We start from the raw sequence: 18,639 nt of genomic DNA, 5'->3' as shown, positions 1-18,639 counted from the left end.
GTCTGAACACTGAATGCACTAGGGGAAGAGGAGTCTTCTCAAAAAGCCACGAGGGACAAATGAAAGAAGACTGATTGCGGCCTCTGCTTTTCCGAGTGAGCCTTGGGAGGTGTATAAAGAATAAGAGCAAAACTACCTTGTATTTGATGGGAGATGGGGGTCTGCCGGGCGCGGCTAGGACAGGCGATGTAGGCTTAGGCTTAGGCTTTGGATGGCTAGTTGGTGTTTTTTCATGAACACGTTTCCAGCACGCAGGTGCTGGATATTCACCAAGATCCGATTACGAGAATGTGACTCGATGGCACGTGGCGTTCGTTTGGTGATTCCTGCATGGCGGTGTGCGATGTCACAAACCTAGATAGCCGACTGCTCCTTTTCAACTGTCTATCTTGAGACATCCTAAACGTTGGTCGAAGCTTGTCGATGCATTGTCCAGTTCATCTCCATCAATCATGTAGGCATGTACAGAAGATGGCTCATTCCTTTCTTCATAAAACGGCGGACTTCAGACTCCAGACACGTCCCAAAACACAAACCAGTTTACTACCATTCTGGTATTCTCTGTGCCATTTGGGTCGATATGAAGGAAGCCAAAATGTTGACAAACAACAACGACGACAACAACAACCCTCTGATTTAGAGTGTTTTCTACTACATCGGCTCTATTCAGCCATAGTTCATCGTAAAGATGTAAATTGGTTTGGACCACTACAACAAACACACCTGTCTCCAGCGTGTGATTCAACTCCATTAACCGCTGAAATTTTCGCTACATCACTTCGAGGGGCTATTGATGTCTATGAGCCCAGTGTGTGCCGAGTCATAGAAATACGGGGTTACCAATATAAACATGCATATAACTTGAAGGGGCTCTAGAAAATTCATTGATGGTAGGGTGTATTTGGCCCGTTGACAAATATCATTCCACAACCGCAGCCGGGGGCTTTTTTCAGACCAACCAACACTGTTTGTTGGAATGTAAAAGAATTGAAGTCAAGATTGACGTTCCACGTCGGAGCCGCACGTGACGCCGATTGAGTGGGCCCACCTCTATCCCTTATCGGGCGCCGGACGGAGCGCAGAGGTTCGGCGACAGCTGTCACTTTTGCTTGACCACCTCTCAGTCCAACTCCCGGGAAAGCTGGACCCGGGATCGCTCTCCGCTGCGCGTCCCTTTCCGAGTCAAGGCCATGCACCGTTCGACCTGCTAGGACCCTTTTTCCTGCATCCTGGTGTTGCTGCTGCTGCTGTTTGCGAGAGACGACAAAACACACCGCGCGCAACATCATGGCGTCCATTGCGCATTTCCTGCTGGGTTTCACTCTTTGCCTAGTCCAGCTTGTCGCTGCACATCCCGAAGATGGTCTCCCTTCGTACCACTACGGCGCACCCATTCACGTCGAGTGCATGAACCGCAGCTCGTGAGTGTAACATGATGTCTACTTTTGCCAGCATGCGGGATATCAGCTGCTCTGCTCCATCCATCTTTTCGTTCCTCAGCTAACACCTTTGGTCCCTACAGCGAAACAGGCGAACACATCGAAAATAACAACCACGAAATTGAGTGGATTCCCTTCCCCGTCTGCGAAGAAACCAACAAACCCCTCGAGTTTCGCTATGGCCACGAAGGCGAGCTGAACTGCACCATCCCCATGGTCTCGGATCCCTTCTTCCACCTCCTTGAATTCTTCATCCACAACGACGCGCCCCTCGCCTGTCGCCTGCCGGCCCGGCCCGCCCCTGCTGTTGAGATCATTGGCGAGAAGCCGTACGAACAAGAATACATCCCTCTCGTTTTCGCCCTCGCTGGCACTCTCCAGCTGAGCCATCTGCATGTGAGCACCCACATGAACGTGCTGCTGCACAGCATGCCCAAGCACCACCTCCGGCCGCACGATTCTGGTGTCCTCGACTCCGGTACAGCTTACAGCACGAGTCCGTTGAGCCACATGGACGGAATTTACACCAAGAGGCTTGTAATTGGGGATCCGCTGCCCCTCCGGCTCTCCGTCAGGTGGTTCCCAACGCCGAATTTGCCCAAGACGGAGGGACACGTCGAGTGGCAGGGCATGGGTGGGCACGTGTATGCGAGCACGGTCTTCTACATAATCACGTCCTTTATGGCGGGCGTGCTTGTCGCTGCGACATACTTTTTCGGCGTCGTGCTGCCCAAGAGGCTGAGGGGAAGGGGTCTGGGTGGCGCGACACCGCTGGGTTACGGCCTTAACGGTGTTGGTAATGGATGGGGATATTCCAAAGCCACCAAGCGGATGGACTAAAAATTTCTTGCACAAGGAGACTTGTATGACTGTTCCGATTCATGTATATTTGACGCCGCTTTCTCAATCGCCCTTGCGATGGACGCCAGGAGTATACTTTTATGAGATGTTTTGGCTAGGCCATGGCCTTGACCTGTATGCTGTACGAACTGGACTGGAAAAGGAGTTTGGGACAGGTCGACTGGAACCGGGCATACTGTTTGCCCGAGCAGAATTGTACGATATCCCCAATGGAAACAAAACTGCTTGGAACCACACTCGTCCTCTACTGGAACTTTGTCTTCTCTGCAACTTGAATCCTGCCCAGGATACGCAGCCACATATCCAATCCCATCAATGCCGCTACTCCGTTTAGTCTTGATACTGGCTCTCGCTATTGGGGAAGTGAACTCACGGATTACGACCCAAGGGCCGTATAGATTGAAAATAAAGACGTTCTTCTGTGCTTGGCTGTACACAGCAGGGTCCCAGTGAAGGGTATCGTGGATGCAGGTCAGCGTCGTCAAGGCACACTCGACAGTGAAGACGAGGACGGCGAGCTCAAAACCAGGTGTCGTGCCTGTCCGTCTAGAAAATCTGTAGACCATCCATACGGCCATAGGCACCTGGTAGAAGATCTCGACGTAGGTGAATAGCTTGAACCATGAAGGAAGGCCATCGTGAGGCGTGACGAAGTAAGGGTCATTGTAGGTCGAGATGTAGTAGTCGCGCAGAAGCTGCAAGAAGTACAGGGGTGATGATGGTTTTGCGTAGATACTAGACGGGTAAAAAGGGACCAGATCAACCACTGATAGAGGACTTAGTCAGTTTGCACTCTCATAGAAATGTGTGCAGTTGATGAGATGGCTTATGGGTGATTTATTTGTTTCACTTGATAAAAGCCGCCTGACCGAGATGAGTAGATCTGCATTCGGCTTGAGAACATGCATTTGGAACGTGTCAAACGTATAAAGAAACGATAGTGATGTGTCTGAATGGGTGCTGGGAAACCCTGAACTCACATAGCATTGCTGAGAGCTGGATGCCCGAGACAACAAGGTACGCGTTGTCGCGCCATGTTCTAGGTGAAGCTGACATAGTCCAAGTATATGCGCATGAACGGAATTGTTTGAGAATACTTGTGAAGAGTAAGCGCACCCGCAACTGTTGAGGGCTGATGCGATGCAGTCTCAGCAAACGCGTCTGTTGACGTCGAACTTGATGAACCAGGTAGGCGGTGGGTGGGGATTCCTGATCAGGTTACACTGGAACTCCACGCTGACATAAGCAACAGACCTGTGTTAGTGATGCGACGATTCGTCTCCTTCATGGAGGATTGCCTAATGTACCAAATTCATTGATTGCTGTCAAGTTCGAATTCTCTTGCAGCTTGGAAGATCTTAATACGACAACTTGTATATCAATACAAATAGTTTGCCGGAACCATTGGAGCGCTGCTTTTCAGTCCGAACTAGAATACCCATGAAAACCCAATGATTCAACGTTAGACATATCATTCAACCTAGCGGCCCTTAAAGAAAAAGGGCATTTTGGGAAATCTCAACGATGAGAGTCATAGATAATAATTCATCTTGCCACTCAAGTTTAACTCCATGGTTTAGGAATAACGAACGAGACATGTGGTGATTCTTGACTGGACGACTGCAGCTACTCCAAATAGGATGATAAAGAGAAGCTATACAACGATGGTCCATTCCATCGTTGTCAATGGCGATAGGTTAAGAAATGAGAAGTATCATGATTGAAGAGCCCAGAAGTTATTTGGTGCATGAAGACCGTTACTAAGATCTCACTCGTCCCTGATGCTGAGTCCAGTCATGGGATCGAAACAGTACTGCTGCAGAACGAGCCAGTATTCCATATTCCTCACTTACAGAAGTAACTTAGAAGAGTTAATTGAAAAGTATTTAGTTTTATGCCTTGGATCCGGAAGGGTGTGACCAAATGTTTTCTGTTATCTGGCGTGCGTCGCCTTAGCATCGAATGCTCTTCAACGTTATCTTCTGTTCCTTGACTTGATACTGATCGCTGGCCCCAGGCGAACTTGTAACGACCCTTTGTTCGCAGAATGAAGATGATTTGCTTTAACAAGTCCTGAATTTGACAGGCAAGCGCTGAGTTCAATTATAGACGATCTTGACCAATTTCAATGCAGCAGGCCAGCCATTGAAGCCAACCAACTTCACTATGCTGATTTCTATGATTAGCTGCATTCATTGGCGGCCCGAACAGTTTCTTGAATCGATGAGAAAGAGTTTAAATGGACCTCCAACATCATTGGAAAAATGTTTATCACCTGAAAGCTTTTTCGATTGAAATTGACGCGGCTTATCAAGATGCTAATCGCTGTGATGGACGGCCAGCTAGCTGTAATGGTAGTCTGATATGAAATTAATCTTCAATGTCAACAAGAACAACTTCTACAAACTTAGAGTTTTAGCACAAGTTATCCGCAGGTTGTAGCTCCACCGCGTGGTGCCATCCACAGAAGGCCTATAGCAGCTAGGGGACAGGCACTCATTGGCTCGTCCCAACACACAGCATTTGATACAACTTGCCGTCCAAGATAGTTCCAATGTAGCTTCACTTTTTAATGGACGTTTGGGTTCTTCTGTCGTCTTTAAAAGAGATTCCTGATTGTTCAGAGGTAGTAAGCAAGTTATCACAGCAAGTAGCGTGGCCGTCGTCTCGGACTCCACAAGAGCCAGCATGTTGCTGTTTGTCAAAATTTATTCGAAGGCTATACTCTAGGGAAGTTACACTAATCATGGATTTACTTTCAGAACTGTTCGTGGGGTGGCCGGTAAGCTCCTGGGATGATTGAAGAACAAGCTTAGGTACACTAGTATCCAGTTTTTACTGTTCATGCCTCATAGATCGACCTGAGGTTTTTATTAGTGGTGCGCTTCTGACCCAAGCCTGAGAACATATTGGCACAAAGCAACGCGATAGAGTTGCATTAAAATTCACCACCGTAGTCTGGTGCATCTTTGTCAGTGCTGTACAATCATGCCCTTGCTTGACCATCGCCACCGGAACAGTGTCGCGACCACATTCGAGGCCTAACTCTGCCAGCAGTGGTATCCACAAAGGATCCGGTCGATATTTCACGCGGTCAACCCTGAATATTACACTGGACATGCGGATTTCCACGAAAAACCATGCCGTGGGCTGCGACATAGTCATGTACTGCGGGCCTGGCTCAGATAGTGATAGTCATTGACCGGAGATGCTGAGAGCATCGAGTGCGGCATTATGAGGATTCTGTGTTGAGGAATGACCTGATACAGAAGAAATAGAAGGGGCCAGGAGTCAAGAGTGTTCTCGAAATAATTGAAAGGAGGTGAAGGGAGGTATCTTTGGTCATGGACGTTAGTGTAAACACGTCAACTCAATGAACCCCGTTCAGATTGCCCTGTACCATATACAAAGAATGTTTATAATTCTTGGAAGCATACTGCCGTACTCCTTTTTACGCCTTGTAATCGACGATAAAGCAAGCTGACTTTGGTAACCAGTTATCACATCCACACAAACATGGTCGCCAGCAGCGTGATGAACATGACGATGGATCCTGCAGTCGCAATAGAGGCAGTACTCCGCCCATTTCCATTATTTCCGCCGTTACCGCCGCCATTGTTGCCTCCGCCTTTGCCTCCGTTGCTGTCCTGGGCCATGTTCAACATGAAGTAGGTGCCACCAATTGGCCTGCCTAAGCCAGCCTGTTTCCGGAATTGGGAAATCTAAGATTGTTGAGGTCAAACTCATCAACATGGGATCTCTGAGGCGGTTCTTACGTTAAAGTTTGTACGGTTCATCTTATCAACACCCACTGCCTCGAAGTCCATCTTATTTAGTTTCTCAGGCTGGACATAGAGCAGATACACATATCTGTGCATGCCGCTTCCCGACTTTGGCTCTGGTGCCATGTAGTCGTTGAAAGCGGGTGTTGAGTTTTTCATTATGATTGCTGATGAGAGGACCTCCGACTTCGTTTGTTCCACTGTCAAGTTGCCAGCGAGATAGTGCCTCACGTTTCGCTCGGTTGGCTGCTCCCGTGTTGGGGAGTCCGGTCCGATCTGCCAAGTCTCGTAAGCGATTTGTTTCAGCAACGGTGTTTCACAGCGAATCCTTTTACCATATAAACGATAAACCTGGAGTTTCGAGTGACGTTTCGAGCGTTCATGATGTTTTCGACGCTGAACTCGAATGGGAACTTGGTCTCCTTCATTTTGAGCCTGGAGCCCGGCATCATGAGAGCTTTGTCGCCATCGCCGGCCCGATATCCGGCGTAGAAAGACACCATGGGATCAAAAGATCCCATGACATCTGGAACAATTCCAGCTTCCATGAAAGCCTGGCGGAATTCCGTTGTCGACATGCTTCTTGGTGGCATGTCCACATGGGTACACACCAACGGGGCTAACAATGCCAAGATGCTGATGATGGACTTCATGATTAGAATGAAATTCGGTGCTCCGTCAATTGGAATATGATTGAGGAAGAAGCTGACGTTCAGAACAAGGAGAATAACGATATAAAGCCAATGGATGAAGGAGGACGAACGAATAGGGAGTGCTGGCGGCAGACACATGTCAAAGTTCGAGTCAAAGAACTGGGTTGGTTTTTATCTTTAGTCCACCACGTTTACATTAGCTTCAATATCCTGGTCTTGCAGAATCACGGACCAAAGAAGATGCTGATAGCTTGCGCTCATGAATCTTCAATTGCCCGGGACACTGAATATGCTCTCATCATGAGACAGCAAAGGTGAGGCTGTTTGGATAATGTAACTTTCTGGTGCTGCTGAATGGGCCGGGCGTGCGCGGGGCACCTTAGACTTTTGCGCACAAGGTTTCAGGAGCTTGCGCATTTGCAAGTCATGATTGGATATCTGATTATGTAGAGGGGAACGAAGCTTTGGAAGAGGCTCACAATCGTTCTATATGATCCCGGAAGGGTCCCACACCTCACAAGCCGAATAACCGCTACGGAGAAACATTGCCTTCTATGGTTGACAGGTCCATTCCATAGCAATTGAACCCCGTGTCTTGGCGATTTAGATTGATATGGCTATTTTGAACATAGTCTGAACAGGTGTCGTCGGATTCTTTCCTAGGGTCTTCCAAAAACAGATATTGACCATGCCATTGGCATTTGACGGATGGAAGGGAAACACCCACAATTCGTACAGGTATGCCAAACCATCTGGATATAAAGAGTGTACAATCGATTTGAATTGCAATAATAGTATCTGCCTATCGCTATCGAGATTTGGTCCAGGAATGTGATCTATGACACATCTGGCGTTCCGTCGGTAGCTCGGCTCGGATTGCGACCGGCATGCTCGCCATCGCATACTAGCTTTCCTGGAACCGAGCTTTCGGTGTCCCGACGACAGGGCCTAGCAAGCTGCAATCAGATGCAATCTTGAATTTAAATGATGGATCGGTGATTGTCGTAATACCTAGTAAAGAACTCAAGAGTGGATCGATTCGAAAGTTGAGACGCTTCTGGTAGGAAACTGGCTTCTACTTTGTGTACTAATTACGAGCTTGTTTCCATGCGCTTGACTCCAATGGGCACACCTAGCCGTTCTTTTGATCTATGACTATGTACTTTGACCAACGGCCAGGGAAACAAAACAAAGCTTCCTAGCGGTTAGTGGGTGGGGTGTTGATCCCGCTTGATCGCCCGACGTAGTGGATGCCCAGAACAGGCAAGTTCCGTTTCAGGGTGCTAAGAAACCCAAAGTCTACGACAAAGTTCATCAATCTTCGATAGGCCGCAGACGGGAAGCCTACGTTGCCCTGAACCGAGTAATGATGAAGATTCGAAGATCGAGTCAACACGTCTTTTGATGGCCAGCAGGCTGAAGCAGCCTACTATAGATCGTTCTCGATCAGCATGCGGAACCTGTCGCGCATCTAGTCTTACCCAAAGGCCAGCAGCGAAATCACTATCTCAATATTTGTTCATTTTGCTATTAAGAAAGGCAGCTTTATGTGAAATGAGTGTAACGAGTGTCAAGCTCCTGCTTCATGACAAGCTTAGGGATCTTTCAACCTAAGAGAGCTTCGAGGAAGACATAAAATTCATTCTCTCCCAGGGAGGGTTTACTGGAAGCATTATATAAGCTGCCCCGCTAAATCGGCGTTCTCACTTTGAGGAGTAAGGAGCCATATATCGTACCTCATAGTCCAAATCTTGCACTTTCAATCACATCATCCAGGTTCGAAGGTACATACCTGGTGTATGTACAGGTAGTGGAACAGTAATAGAGAAAGATATGCAGCTGAATTTAGAACTGGCCCAAGTGGCTGTGCAGAAGTGAACTGTCAGACGGTTGTTATTGCACATACTATTAACGTCAATGAAGGGTACCCTGAAAGCCAAGGTAACTAGGATTTATATTTTCCCTAATTACCGTCTGTGAAGGCTTACCGGTCTTCTTTTGTGCTATCCCGTATCAACTATGCTTGTCTTCGAGTGGAACGCTCCAACGCTCTCCCAAGACAACCAACCATTCGCCCCTGTCACTCGTACCGACATGACACCCATGACAGATTCATGGTAGCAACGAGACAGACTTATTCCATTATTTATACATTATGCCCTCGAATATCACAAAATCCCATTTCCATTTCATATATCGATTTGGCGCTTTTCCCAAACTTATTGGTTACGCAAACTGAGCTCAGCACGGCGTCACGATAAACCGCACATGGATCTTCCGTTTAATGTCCTAGACATTGGCGATATGTTAATCAGTGTTTCTTAGTTTTAGTAGGATTGAGAAAGTGGGCATCGAAGAACTATGTCCTCATAGACCGCTAAACTATGTCACATGAAGATGTTTCCTTTACAATGAGACAATTCAATCTGTTGGTGGGACTCATAGCCGAATGGGATCTCAGCCCACTCCTCGACAATGGGGTTAGGGAAGGAGACAGCAAGCAAACGCTCCCGGTCCGCCAAGAAAGGATACATTGAGACAGCCTTACGGTGACCAAACTACAAAGCCGAGGTCGACTGATCCAGTGTTCTTGATGGTGGGGGTCTTGTCGCCATCGGAATATGTTGGTGTCTTTGAAAGAGATGCTTTCAACGCTCAATTTGGCGGTGCTAGGGGCAGCGTTAAAGGCCTGGATAATAACAGCCACCTTCTGGGACGAGGGAGCGAGAATGTCAGAATGCACGACTGTACCATCGAACCAGTCAGCTGGCTTCAACGTAGAGGCAACTATGGATCTTAGGCGGTTTAAGTCATTAATGCCGTGGACCTCGGCAAGCAGGGCGTATATGCCAGCATTATGGGGACGTGCTGCTGCGCTTTAGCCGTCATGATTTTCTCATTGTTCCTTAATTGGGATAGAAACGAACGAAACAATCCATACTTGCACATGCTAGTGCCAGTCATGAGGCGGTAAGCGCCTAAGGCGAGAGGAAGGTGGATAAGTTGTTGGCACCAGGCGTAACAAACTGAGGACTAGCCTCTGACTCCCATGTTGGACCCTAGCTGGAAAGAATTACCCTATGAGAGCCACTATTTTTGTCATTGAGTTCTTCCATGCGGGTAGTGGAATTATTGGCGTTCGGAATAAAAAGAATGACACTGCGTCCTGCCTGTGAAGAGGAATGGAAGAAACACCTTGGATATCTTGGGAGTAAAGGATCGTTGTTCACGCATCATACTGAACAAGTGTAAACTATCGTAAAAATAATTTGTACGTGTGACCAAAGTGTTGTCATTGGCATCGTAGAGAATGTATTGACCTACTCTGGTAACTAAGCGATTACTGACAACGGCTGAGAAGTCCTCTGTGGTGGTTGGTGGACATAGCGCAAGCAAAGACTATTCGGATTTAATTTCCCTTTTTTCCGTTCTGAAGCAAGTCGTTGAATGAGGATTCAAGGCCATGGCGCGCCAAGAAGCCGGGAGTATTAACATAGGATACGACGTTCAATTTACCTGAGAAACACGCTAATGGAAGGCATAATTTCTTCTTCCACCCGAGAAAAGTCAGTGCATCGTTCAGAATGGTGGACTGTCCCTTTAGTCTCAAAATCCTACACGAGGACTCGAGAATAAGTCTGTCCTATTGATCTACGAGAGGTCAATGAAGTTAAAAAAAGAAAGAAAAAAAGGCTTAGTTGACACATAACAAGGAAACAAATTAGCAGCTGGTCGTACAAGTCCATGCAACTCGGAAAAGAAAAAAAAGAATGCATAATTAAGCAATCGACGCGAATGTTCCAGGCGAAGGGAATTGCAGGGCCGGTCAGTATGATATCTATTTTCAAATTTATTTCTAACACTCGGCCAGAAAGAAAACGAGCTCTATCCACTCCTGTAGCCCCTGGACCAGGAAAATATAGTTAGTGTTAGTACATAAGGTCGAACCTTCAGTCATTGCTCTCATTTGTTCAACACTGCGGCAGCTTTCTGCTGATACACCTTTGTACACCATCCAACTCCAAGTCCCGTATCATGAAGGTATATCAGGCAACTGTCGGAGTCATTCTCGCAACGCTCCCCAGCCTCATCCAAGCGAACTCGGACGTAGTCTCTCTTTACGCCAATGGCGCGGCATACATCCAAGAGGCCGTCGCTACGCTTGTTCTTCCCGAGCTTCCTAGTTCCTTGTCCGGAGATGTTGCCATTTGGAGTGCCATTATGATGTATAACGAGGCGTCCTTTCTCCAAGGAGTTACTTCGAACTCGCCCAGCGGGTATGCGTCAACCTATCTTCCGTGCTTGTACCAAGGAGTATAGCTAAGAGTCTATGGAGGTCGTATTGCAATGATGGGGGAAAGGCTTGGTGCAACTTTGCATATACCCTCGTTGGTTAGTACAGCACTTTTAACCCACTTTCCAAGCATTTATTTACCATTGTTGCTTCTGTTTTGACTACAGGCTCAGACCCTATTGTTGGCGTACCTGTGGAAGCTGCTCCAGGATCTATAGTAAGAACACACTGTAAGTCATGACCGTTTTGAATTGAAGGATGTGACAGTTGATAAATCTCGTAGACAAACTGAATATAGAAACTAGTCTTTGGGACCAAAATGTCTACGTCGATGGCAAAATCGTCTCTTCCGTCTCAACCAGTAAGTTATTTCTGAACAGCATGATTAGTGTATGATCCAGGACCTTAAAGCATCTGTACAGGCAAAGGGCAGACCGGGAAAATATTCTATATCTCCATCGAGTGCGCCTCGGGCAACTGCCCCAACCATCCAGCCCACAGTAAGTTACTTGGCTAATAACAGTATGAATCGAGCGATTGCTAACTAGTAACAGGCTGGAAAGATGTATCTATTGTGCTTAGCACCGCCGATCCAGGTTTTGAGCATGCAGGAAACTGGGCACATGGTGCCACTGGAGGGGCGATGTCGTCACCTGACAATGGCAAAACCTGGAATTTCGACACAATTGACATCCCAGCCCAAAAGGCTGAGTAATCACCTTGGAAAATTCAAAAACCTATATGTCTTGTGCAGCTAGGGCTTTCTTTATATAGCCTGAATGTCACTCACTAGTGTCACGTATCACTGATTCACTCCTGGTCTGTCACGATGCCTTGGCCAGCAAGCCATCTTGGACATATTGCTCCAAGAAATCAGTTTGTAGCTCTGTGCATATTTAAAATCTGGTTAAATTTTCTAGCTCTTGTGGATTGCTATTTCCTGCAGCGCACATCAAATTGTAAATAAATCTACACCTGACCAAATCACGAGTAATGGTTCAATTAATGATCGAGAAAGGTAGGGAGCATAGGTCTTGTTCAAATCTATTTGGAAAATGTCGATGTTTTTTGGTTGCGTCCAAATACAACAAATTCTCTGCCAGCTGAATTTCAGCATTACAGACACGTTACTCCATCTCGTCTTTCTGGGCAGCGTTGGCAATAGCGTTGACCCAGCAGAGGCGTTGAGAAGTAAAAATCTCCGCAACAGGGTTCATTATGTTCTGGTCCTTCAGCTCATCCAAAGTGCCAGCCTTGAAGTATATGAATCCCTGGGTGGCGGGTCCGTCTCGCCAAAAAGTAACCCCACAGCCATCACAGAAATGGCTAGTGACGGTGTTACCGCTTTTGGCCGTGGTCGAAAAGGTCTTTGGTTCACCAGTGATTTCAACATCCTTGGACGCAAGGACCCAATTGAAGCCAAAAGGGCTTCCTGATAGTTTGCGACATTCGCTGCAATGACACAAGGCCTGTTTCCATACAGTAAGCAATGAGAGCCTTCTCTTAGGCCTTTAATGAAGAACTTACGACTGCCATCGGACTTCCGAATACCTCGATTTTGATGGCTTTGCAGAGGCAAGTAGCGGTAGGCATGGTGGGTTCTTGTGTACGGAAGTTTAGAGGCAAGAATTAATGACCGTTGTTCTTGAATGAGCTGTGATTGAATTGTGAATTATTTCAATGGGAACTCAGCTGCCCTATATATAACAGCCCATCAAACCGGCCGTTTCATGCTTCCCATTGATGGGTTTGTTATTATCATTTGCTGTGGTCGCCCATCTTCGTCCATCTCGATTGAGTTCTGATTGGCTGGAGAGGTCTGACCGCGCTGGCTGGACGGAACACAAAAAATGCCGACCGGTACTAAATGGCTACCATCTGGAGCTTAGCTATCGTAATAACCACCATACCTAGTAGTGGTATTGCTCGCCGGACAATCTGGCATTTCCGAGCGCTATGAATACGTTGAACTTGATATCGGAATGCTGGGTTATTTCTTCACTAATCATGTAGTACGTAAAACCAATTCGCGCCTTCCATGTATGTTGCCCTATATTTTCTCAGTTCAAAGGCAAACGGACCGCTAAAGAACTTTCTATTGCATTCCATCAGCGTAGGATAACCAAAGACTTGATTTCGTAGAACCATAGTTGCCTTTGAAGCTGACCCTTGTATGGGTTGGGTAATGCGCGGGAGCTGCCAACAGCCTGAATGATCTCCAACACTGCTTTGTGGGGCCACTTCTCGGAGTTATCGTCTCTAGGTCCATGGATGACGTCGCGTATCCGACATATTAGGCTATTCTAACAGTTGTCAGCAGCAGACGACCGGGTATTAACCGGTCATCCACTTACATCACTGCGCGAACAATGGCTGCTAGTTTATGATCCTATGAATAGAAAACACTCTGTAAATTCATGCTGTGAGAGCTAACTGTAGCTCAGTTTAGAACAGGAAAGTTGAACATTAGTGACACAGATATTTGCCTAGATTTTCACCTCGAAGCTGGCCAAAGCCTTAAGTAAAGTTTTCAGAAGAACTTTATTGCCCCAGCTCTTGGCTATATGATAAAAATTTTTAATCTGGCGTTGGAGCGTTGGTAACTCAACTACGAGGTACCTGATTACCCGGGGAGTATCGGCGTTGAGCCGATATGCAGCCATCTCGCGTCTATGACCAGTGCGGGATGCCCCGCACTCTCGAACCTGGGGATAAAAGGGTGAGGAACAGCTGAGAAATTATTGCTAACGGCTCTTGAATTCACTCAGGCGAGTATTCGGATTCTCTGGTAGCAGCGGTTGTCGGTCAGCCTTTCAATATGTCAACTATTAAAGTCGGTATCGTGGGCTACGGCTTTGCTGCCAAGAGCTTTCACCTGCCTTTCATTACTGCAAACAACGACTACAAGGTTATTGCAATTCTGCAAAGGGCGGAGGCACCGAGTGATCTGGCATCGTCACTGGCTGGTTCCCACTGCAAAACCGACTTCCCAAATATCCGACATTACCGCAACGCCGAGGACTTTTTCGCCGACCCCGACACCCAACTTATTGTTGTAGCCACCCACACAGACACACATGTATCATATGCTGAAAAAGCTTTGCAAGCGGGAAAGCACGGTAGGGAGTCTCTCAATTAAATGAAGATCTGGCAAGCTTGGAGTAATAAGATGAACGCTGATGGATAAATAGCGATTGTCGACAAGCCTTTCGCAAGATCATCCGAGGAGGCAGACCGCGTCATTGAGCTTGCAGACAGCAAGGGCTTGATTCTGACCTGTTTTCAGAATCGCAGATGGGTAATAGAGCCAAAAGATTTGATTTCCAGTTTCTCTAAAATCTGACATGTACGCCAGGATGGTGATTTCCAAACGTTGCGAAAGCTCATCAAAGAGGGCGCGCTGGGGGACATCAAAGAGGCTGAGATTCACTATGACTTCGAATCACCTCCTTGGCTCGCTGGTATGACCATGAAGGAATACACCCCTGGAGACGGCATGGCCTTTGGTCTGGGTAAGCGAACAGTCTCCCTGTGCTTGGTGCTGCAGGACGGTGGCTAACCATTGCCGATACAGGTACCCACAGCATTGACCAAGCTGTTGTTCTCTTCGGCCGTCCAAAGTCCGTGACTGGCTTCTTCCGGACACAGAGAGGTATAGAAAGTGAAGTTGAGGACTCTTTCACTATTGTGTTGCAGTACGACAGCCCACAGAAAGACCTTCTGGTTACTGTCAAAACCTCCATCACCACACCCATGGCACAGCAGTTGAAGCACCTCGTTCGCGGAACAAAGGGATCGTGGTTGAAGGTAAGTTTCAGGTTGTATGCATGTTTACTGGGCTGAACTGACGAAGCGCGCAGTTTCAACAAAGGAGCACTTGTCCCCAGGAAGAACAGATCGCTGAGGGTCACAGACCGCTGGAACCGGGGTTCGGCAAAGAGTCAGCCGAATTGTACGGAACTTTGACGACATACAAGGAATTCGATGGTAATTCACAGCACTTTGACGAAGCAACAAAGAAGTATGTCGGCAAGTACCCATCGATCGTTGGCCGCTGGCTAGGAATTTACGAAAACTTGGCCGACGCCATCAATGGTAAGACTGAGCTGGAGGTTAAGGCCCAGCAGTCGCGCGATGCGATCCGAATTATCGAGCTGGCCAGGGAGTCACACAACACAGGAGCTACAGTTTCATGGAAGTGACAGTACAAAACGTTCTGGCATCAGATCTGCGGTGAGAGTCATATAATACACACTACGTCCGTGATATCGAATTTTGACTCTTACCACTTATCATGAAATAATCGTTAAGCGTGGACCTATGACCGTGCAAATGACCTGATCAAAAGGTTCATATTGATTATACGATAACTAGAAGAATGACTGCTGCATTAACACAAAACTTTTCCTCTTTTAATTGCCTTCATTGCAAAGTGCTTCAGCTGAATGTTGTTGAGACGCGTGGATACATTACCAAACATCAATTTGATTCGTACTCGACTAAGTCTTACCTTCTGCATTGGAAACAAAAGAATTGCCTTCCTCTTTATTATGGTAGGCTTTCAGCCAGACCTCGGTTGTCAAGACATTCATTTTAAAGCAAGGAAAGATACGAACAAGACATGTCCTGATTCAAACTTCTATCTAGATCGTCATACTTAAAAGACGAGCCGTCACTTCCACTGGTCTGTCCAATTTCAATTGGAAACCAATCGTAGACAACTAAACCCTACGGACCACGAAATGTTGCACCGTGTAGTTACACTAAGAGGCCCCTCTGTCTGCCGAGAAGGTATAAAGTTCCCGGGCTCGACTGAGTTAGCTTTTCTCACTATCAGTTCAGGCAAGGTTTAACTTTTGGATCTCCGAGACAACATACAGTGCAAAGACTTACCATGAGCCAAATCCTCGCACCAACATCGACACAGTAAGTGAAGAAGTGGCAGACTGGACATGAGCTCACTATACAATCCGGAAATTAGCACAAGAAACGTTTCCAGCACATCCGCTGGATATGAGGAAGACTTGAGCGGAAAACATGGATGGACCTCCTGGAACCCCAGAGAGACCCCAAGGTCCAAAACGACTAAGAGCTCTGCTTTGCTTCACAATTGCCCACAATGTATTGGATCTTCGAGTTGTTCACAATGATGCGCCTTCGCTTCTTCCAAGTCTGTGCAAATGCCACAAACGAGCAAGAATAATCAGGTTCTGACTTCACATGAGCTATCTATGCATCGAACGCAGAGGGAATGGACTAGATTTAAATCAGAGATGAACCGAGCCAATGATTTGATTTGTAGGCGTGCATCTGAACTTCAGGGTCAACAGACTGAACTCAAGATCATAGCTGATAAGATGCAATTGAAACTATAGATGATGCTCGATCTTCTAGGCGACGTCGCCGCGGTTGCAGAGAACAACCCCCAAAATCTGATGGCCGAGCTTCAAGAGTGAAGAATTGCTATAGCCAAATGGGATTGGGTTACGTGTGTAAATGATCGTTCACACGAGGGTGGAAGCTTTCTAGACTTGGTGAATGTGCGGAGTGGACATTGATCGTTGGATAAACTTGTTGAGGTTTATGTCATGGTGTCAGTGAACGAAGTTTCGTCGGATCAGAACACAAAAAGACCATATTCCGGTATATGGACAGCGGTGTTTTTGTGTCCAGACACACGCTCAATCAAATCACAGAGTACACAGTTGTCTCTAGTCAAATGAATGAAAGAGAAATCTTCCAAGAGGTTTCTTAGATGTCATTTATGTTCGTATATATGTATGTATATATGTATGTATATATGTATGGTCAGAAGATGGAAGATTAATGCAGGATCTAATCCAAGAAGAAGCAGCTTGTGACAAGTTTAATTACCAAAACCGACAATGCCCGTCTCAAAATCACGCGGCTTGAAGCATTGCAAGAACTCCTGCCCATGTCTCACGAATAGTGGGCTGAATCTGGCTGGCAGGCAGAGAGAAGCCGTAAGTACCTTTATCCCTGAGCTCAATGGTGTAGGTGTACTTGGATTTGGCGACACCATGAATGTAGTCGGTGCTGTCGCCAGTTGTGGCGTACAAGGCACGGCATGCATTTCCAATTGTGTAGCTGGTCCCAGAAACGCCGCGGATACCAGTGGCACCGCGTTGAGCTAGGGACTGTAGGGCAGCATCATCAGGAGCGACGTAGTCACAATCGTACCCAAACGCTGTTGACGTGTATTAGCTCGAAGTTTACCAGAAAGAGATGAACATGCCCCTAGGGCGTAGAAGGAATAACTAGGCATTTGCTTACGCCACAGAATGTACTGGCCGTAGGAGTGAATGTCAAGATATAACCTGATGCCCTTGCTGGCGGACAGTGAGTCGACCTGGGCCTTGAGACCCTTAATCTCCGGGGTGTCACTGGCAGCGGCGCCTTTGTAGGTCTCAGAGCAAGGACTGGTTGAAGCACCTCCCGTAAGCTCCCATTTGTAGGGCCAGTTGCGGTTAGGGTCACGGCCAACGCAAGAGCTGCCGGTATTGGTCTGACGGTTCTTGCGCCACAGACGATCAGTAGTCTGAGTGTATATAAAGCCTTTGAAAGGATCAGCCATGGGTTAAGGATGTCTGTGATCACACATCTGAAACACACCGTCAGGATTGACAACCGGGGTGATGTAGAAGTCAAACTTGTCTACAATGGTTTTGATGGCAGAATCGGTGGCATACTTGGTCAAGAGCTGGTAAGCCACGTACTCAGTGGTCTATCAGGAGGCTTTAGTTATCTCTTCACTAATTGTCCGATGAAGTCTCCGATATTTTTTCTTACCATGGTGCTGATCCACTCTCGAGCGTGAACAGTGCCGTGGAGAACAACGGCAGGCTTGGAACCCTTGCCTCCGCTACCCCAAATGTGAATGCCTGTCAACGCACGACCTTGAAAGGAAGAGCCGGCAGTGACGATTTCAGACTGGCTAGGAAAGCTGCTTTGAAGGTCTCTGAGAAAGGTCAAGTGGTCGGCATAGGTGTGGTAGGCTGTAAACCACGTCTCACTGGGGACTGGGTTTTTTCATAAGCCAAAGTGTATTCAATGCTCAGAAGATAAACTTACCAGCATAGATGGTGGAGACATCCTCCTGGGCAAAGGCGGCACCTATGTCATCAACAAGAACGGTGGTATTGGCAAGCTTGCTGATGGCATCGACGTTCTTGGGAGAGACGACAACATCGAGCTTCTCCTTGGAGCCGGGGTTCAAGATTGTTGCAGCCAGCTCGTTGATTTGTTCTGTGATATCCTCGGAGCCCTGAGGGAGCGTGATGCGAAGACCTTTAAAGCCATTGTAGTCAACTTTGGCCAACTTGGGGACAGTTGCGCTTAGCGCCAAAGGCACAAGGGCGACGACGGAGATTAGTGAGGTTTTCATGCTGAGCTGGAATTTGAGCGACCTGGACAAGAGGCTTGGCAGAAAGAACTAGACATGACTTGGCGAAGGATGCAGAGTTGAGATGTCTTCATTTTATAGCAACTCAGAAGGAACTTGAGGAAGCGGCAGACTTCCCACTCATCGCAAGCCCAAATGCTCAGCCCGAATATCCCTCGCAACAACACGGGAATAGTATGCAAAAGAG

General features: G+C 47.3%; 6 protein-coding genes across 6 annotated transcripts; 3 read left to right on the top strand and 3 right to left on the bottom strand.

Annotated features, from left to right (window-relative positions):
* Window positions 1–1,287: 1,287 nt before the first annotated feature.
* ColSpa_06003 (uncharacterized protein) lies at window positions 1,288–2,279 on the top strand (the record flags this gene model as incomplete). The annotated part of the gene is made up of 2 exons (XM_049272215.1): window positions 1,288–1,421; window positions 1,523–2,279. The coding sequence occupies 2 exons, from the start codon at window positions 1,288–1,290 to the stop codon at window positions 2,277–2,279; spliced, it is 891 nt and encodes a 296-aa protein (XP_049128172.1).
* Window positions 2,280–2,544: 265 nt separating this feature from the next.
* Window positions 2,545–3,356, bottom strand: ColSpa_06002 (uncharacterized protein; the record flags this gene model as incomplete). The annotated part of the gene is made up of 3 exons (XM_049272214.1): window positions 2,545–2,642; window positions 2,674–3,066; window positions 3,281–3,356. 3 exons carry the CDS (start codon window positions 3,354–3,356, stop codon window positions 2,545–2,547), a joined length of 567 nt encoding a protein of 188 aa, XP_049128171.1.
* Window positions 3,357–5,800: 2,444 nt separating this feature from the next.
* On the bottom strand, window positions 5,801–6,660 carry ColSpa_06001 (OV-16 antigen; the record flags this gene model as incomplete). The annotated part of the gene is made up of 3 exons (XM_049272213.1): window positions 5,801–6,022; window positions 6,077–6,358; window positions 6,418–6,660. The coding sequence occupies 3 exons, from the start codon at window positions 6,658–6,660 to the stop codon at window positions 5,801–5,803; spliced, it is 747 nt and encodes a 248-aa protein (XP_049128170.1).
* A 4,688-nt stretch (window positions 6,661–11,348) lies between these two features.
* Window positions 11,349–11,744, top strand: ColSpa_06000 (uncharacterized protein; the record flags this gene model as incomplete). The annotated part of the gene is made up of 3 exons (XM_049272212.1): window positions 11,349–11,390; window positions 11,463–11,529; window positions 11,584–11,744. The coding sequence occupies 3 exons, from the start codon at window positions 11,349–11,351 to the stop codon at window positions 11,742–11,744; spliced, it is 270 nt and encodes an 89-aa protein (XP_049128169.1).
* Window positions 11,745–14,498: 2,754 nt separating this feature from the next.
* On the top strand, window positions 14,499–15,231 carry ColSpa_05999 (putative oxidoreductase; the record flags this gene model as incomplete). Its single annotated transcript, XM_049272211.1, has 3 exons — window positions 14,499–14,541; window positions 14,604–14,836; window positions 14,917–15,231. The coding sequence occupies 3 exons, from the start codon at window positions 14,499–14,501 to the stop codon at window positions 15,229–15,231; spliced, it is 591 nt and encodes a 196-aa protein (XP_049128168.1).
* Window positions 15,232–16,929: 1,698 nt separating this feature from the next.
* ColSpa_05998 (metallocarboxypeptidase A) lies at window positions 16,930–18,434 on the bottom strand (the record flags this gene model as incomplete). Its single annotated transcript, XM_049272210.1, has 5 exons — window positions 16,930–17,237; window positions 17,324–17,605; window positions 17,663–17,774; window positions 17,840–18,069; window positions 18,122–18,434. 5 exons carry the CDS (start codon window positions 18,432–18,434, stop codon window positions 16,930–16,932), a joined length of 1,245 nt encoding a protein of 414 aa, XP_049128167.1.
* Between the last annotated feature and the right edge of the window lie 205 nt (window positions 18,435–18,639).

This window comes from Colletotrichum spaethianum, assembly GCF_022836535.1.
Source record: "Colletotrichum spaethianum MAFF 239500 DNA, contig13, whole genome shotgun sequence".
NCBI lineage: Eukaryota > Fungi > Ascomycota > Sordariomycetes > Glomerellales > Glomerellaceae > Colletotrichum > Colletotrichum spaethianum.
This window is presented reverse-complemented; position numbering and strand designations above follow the sequence as displayed.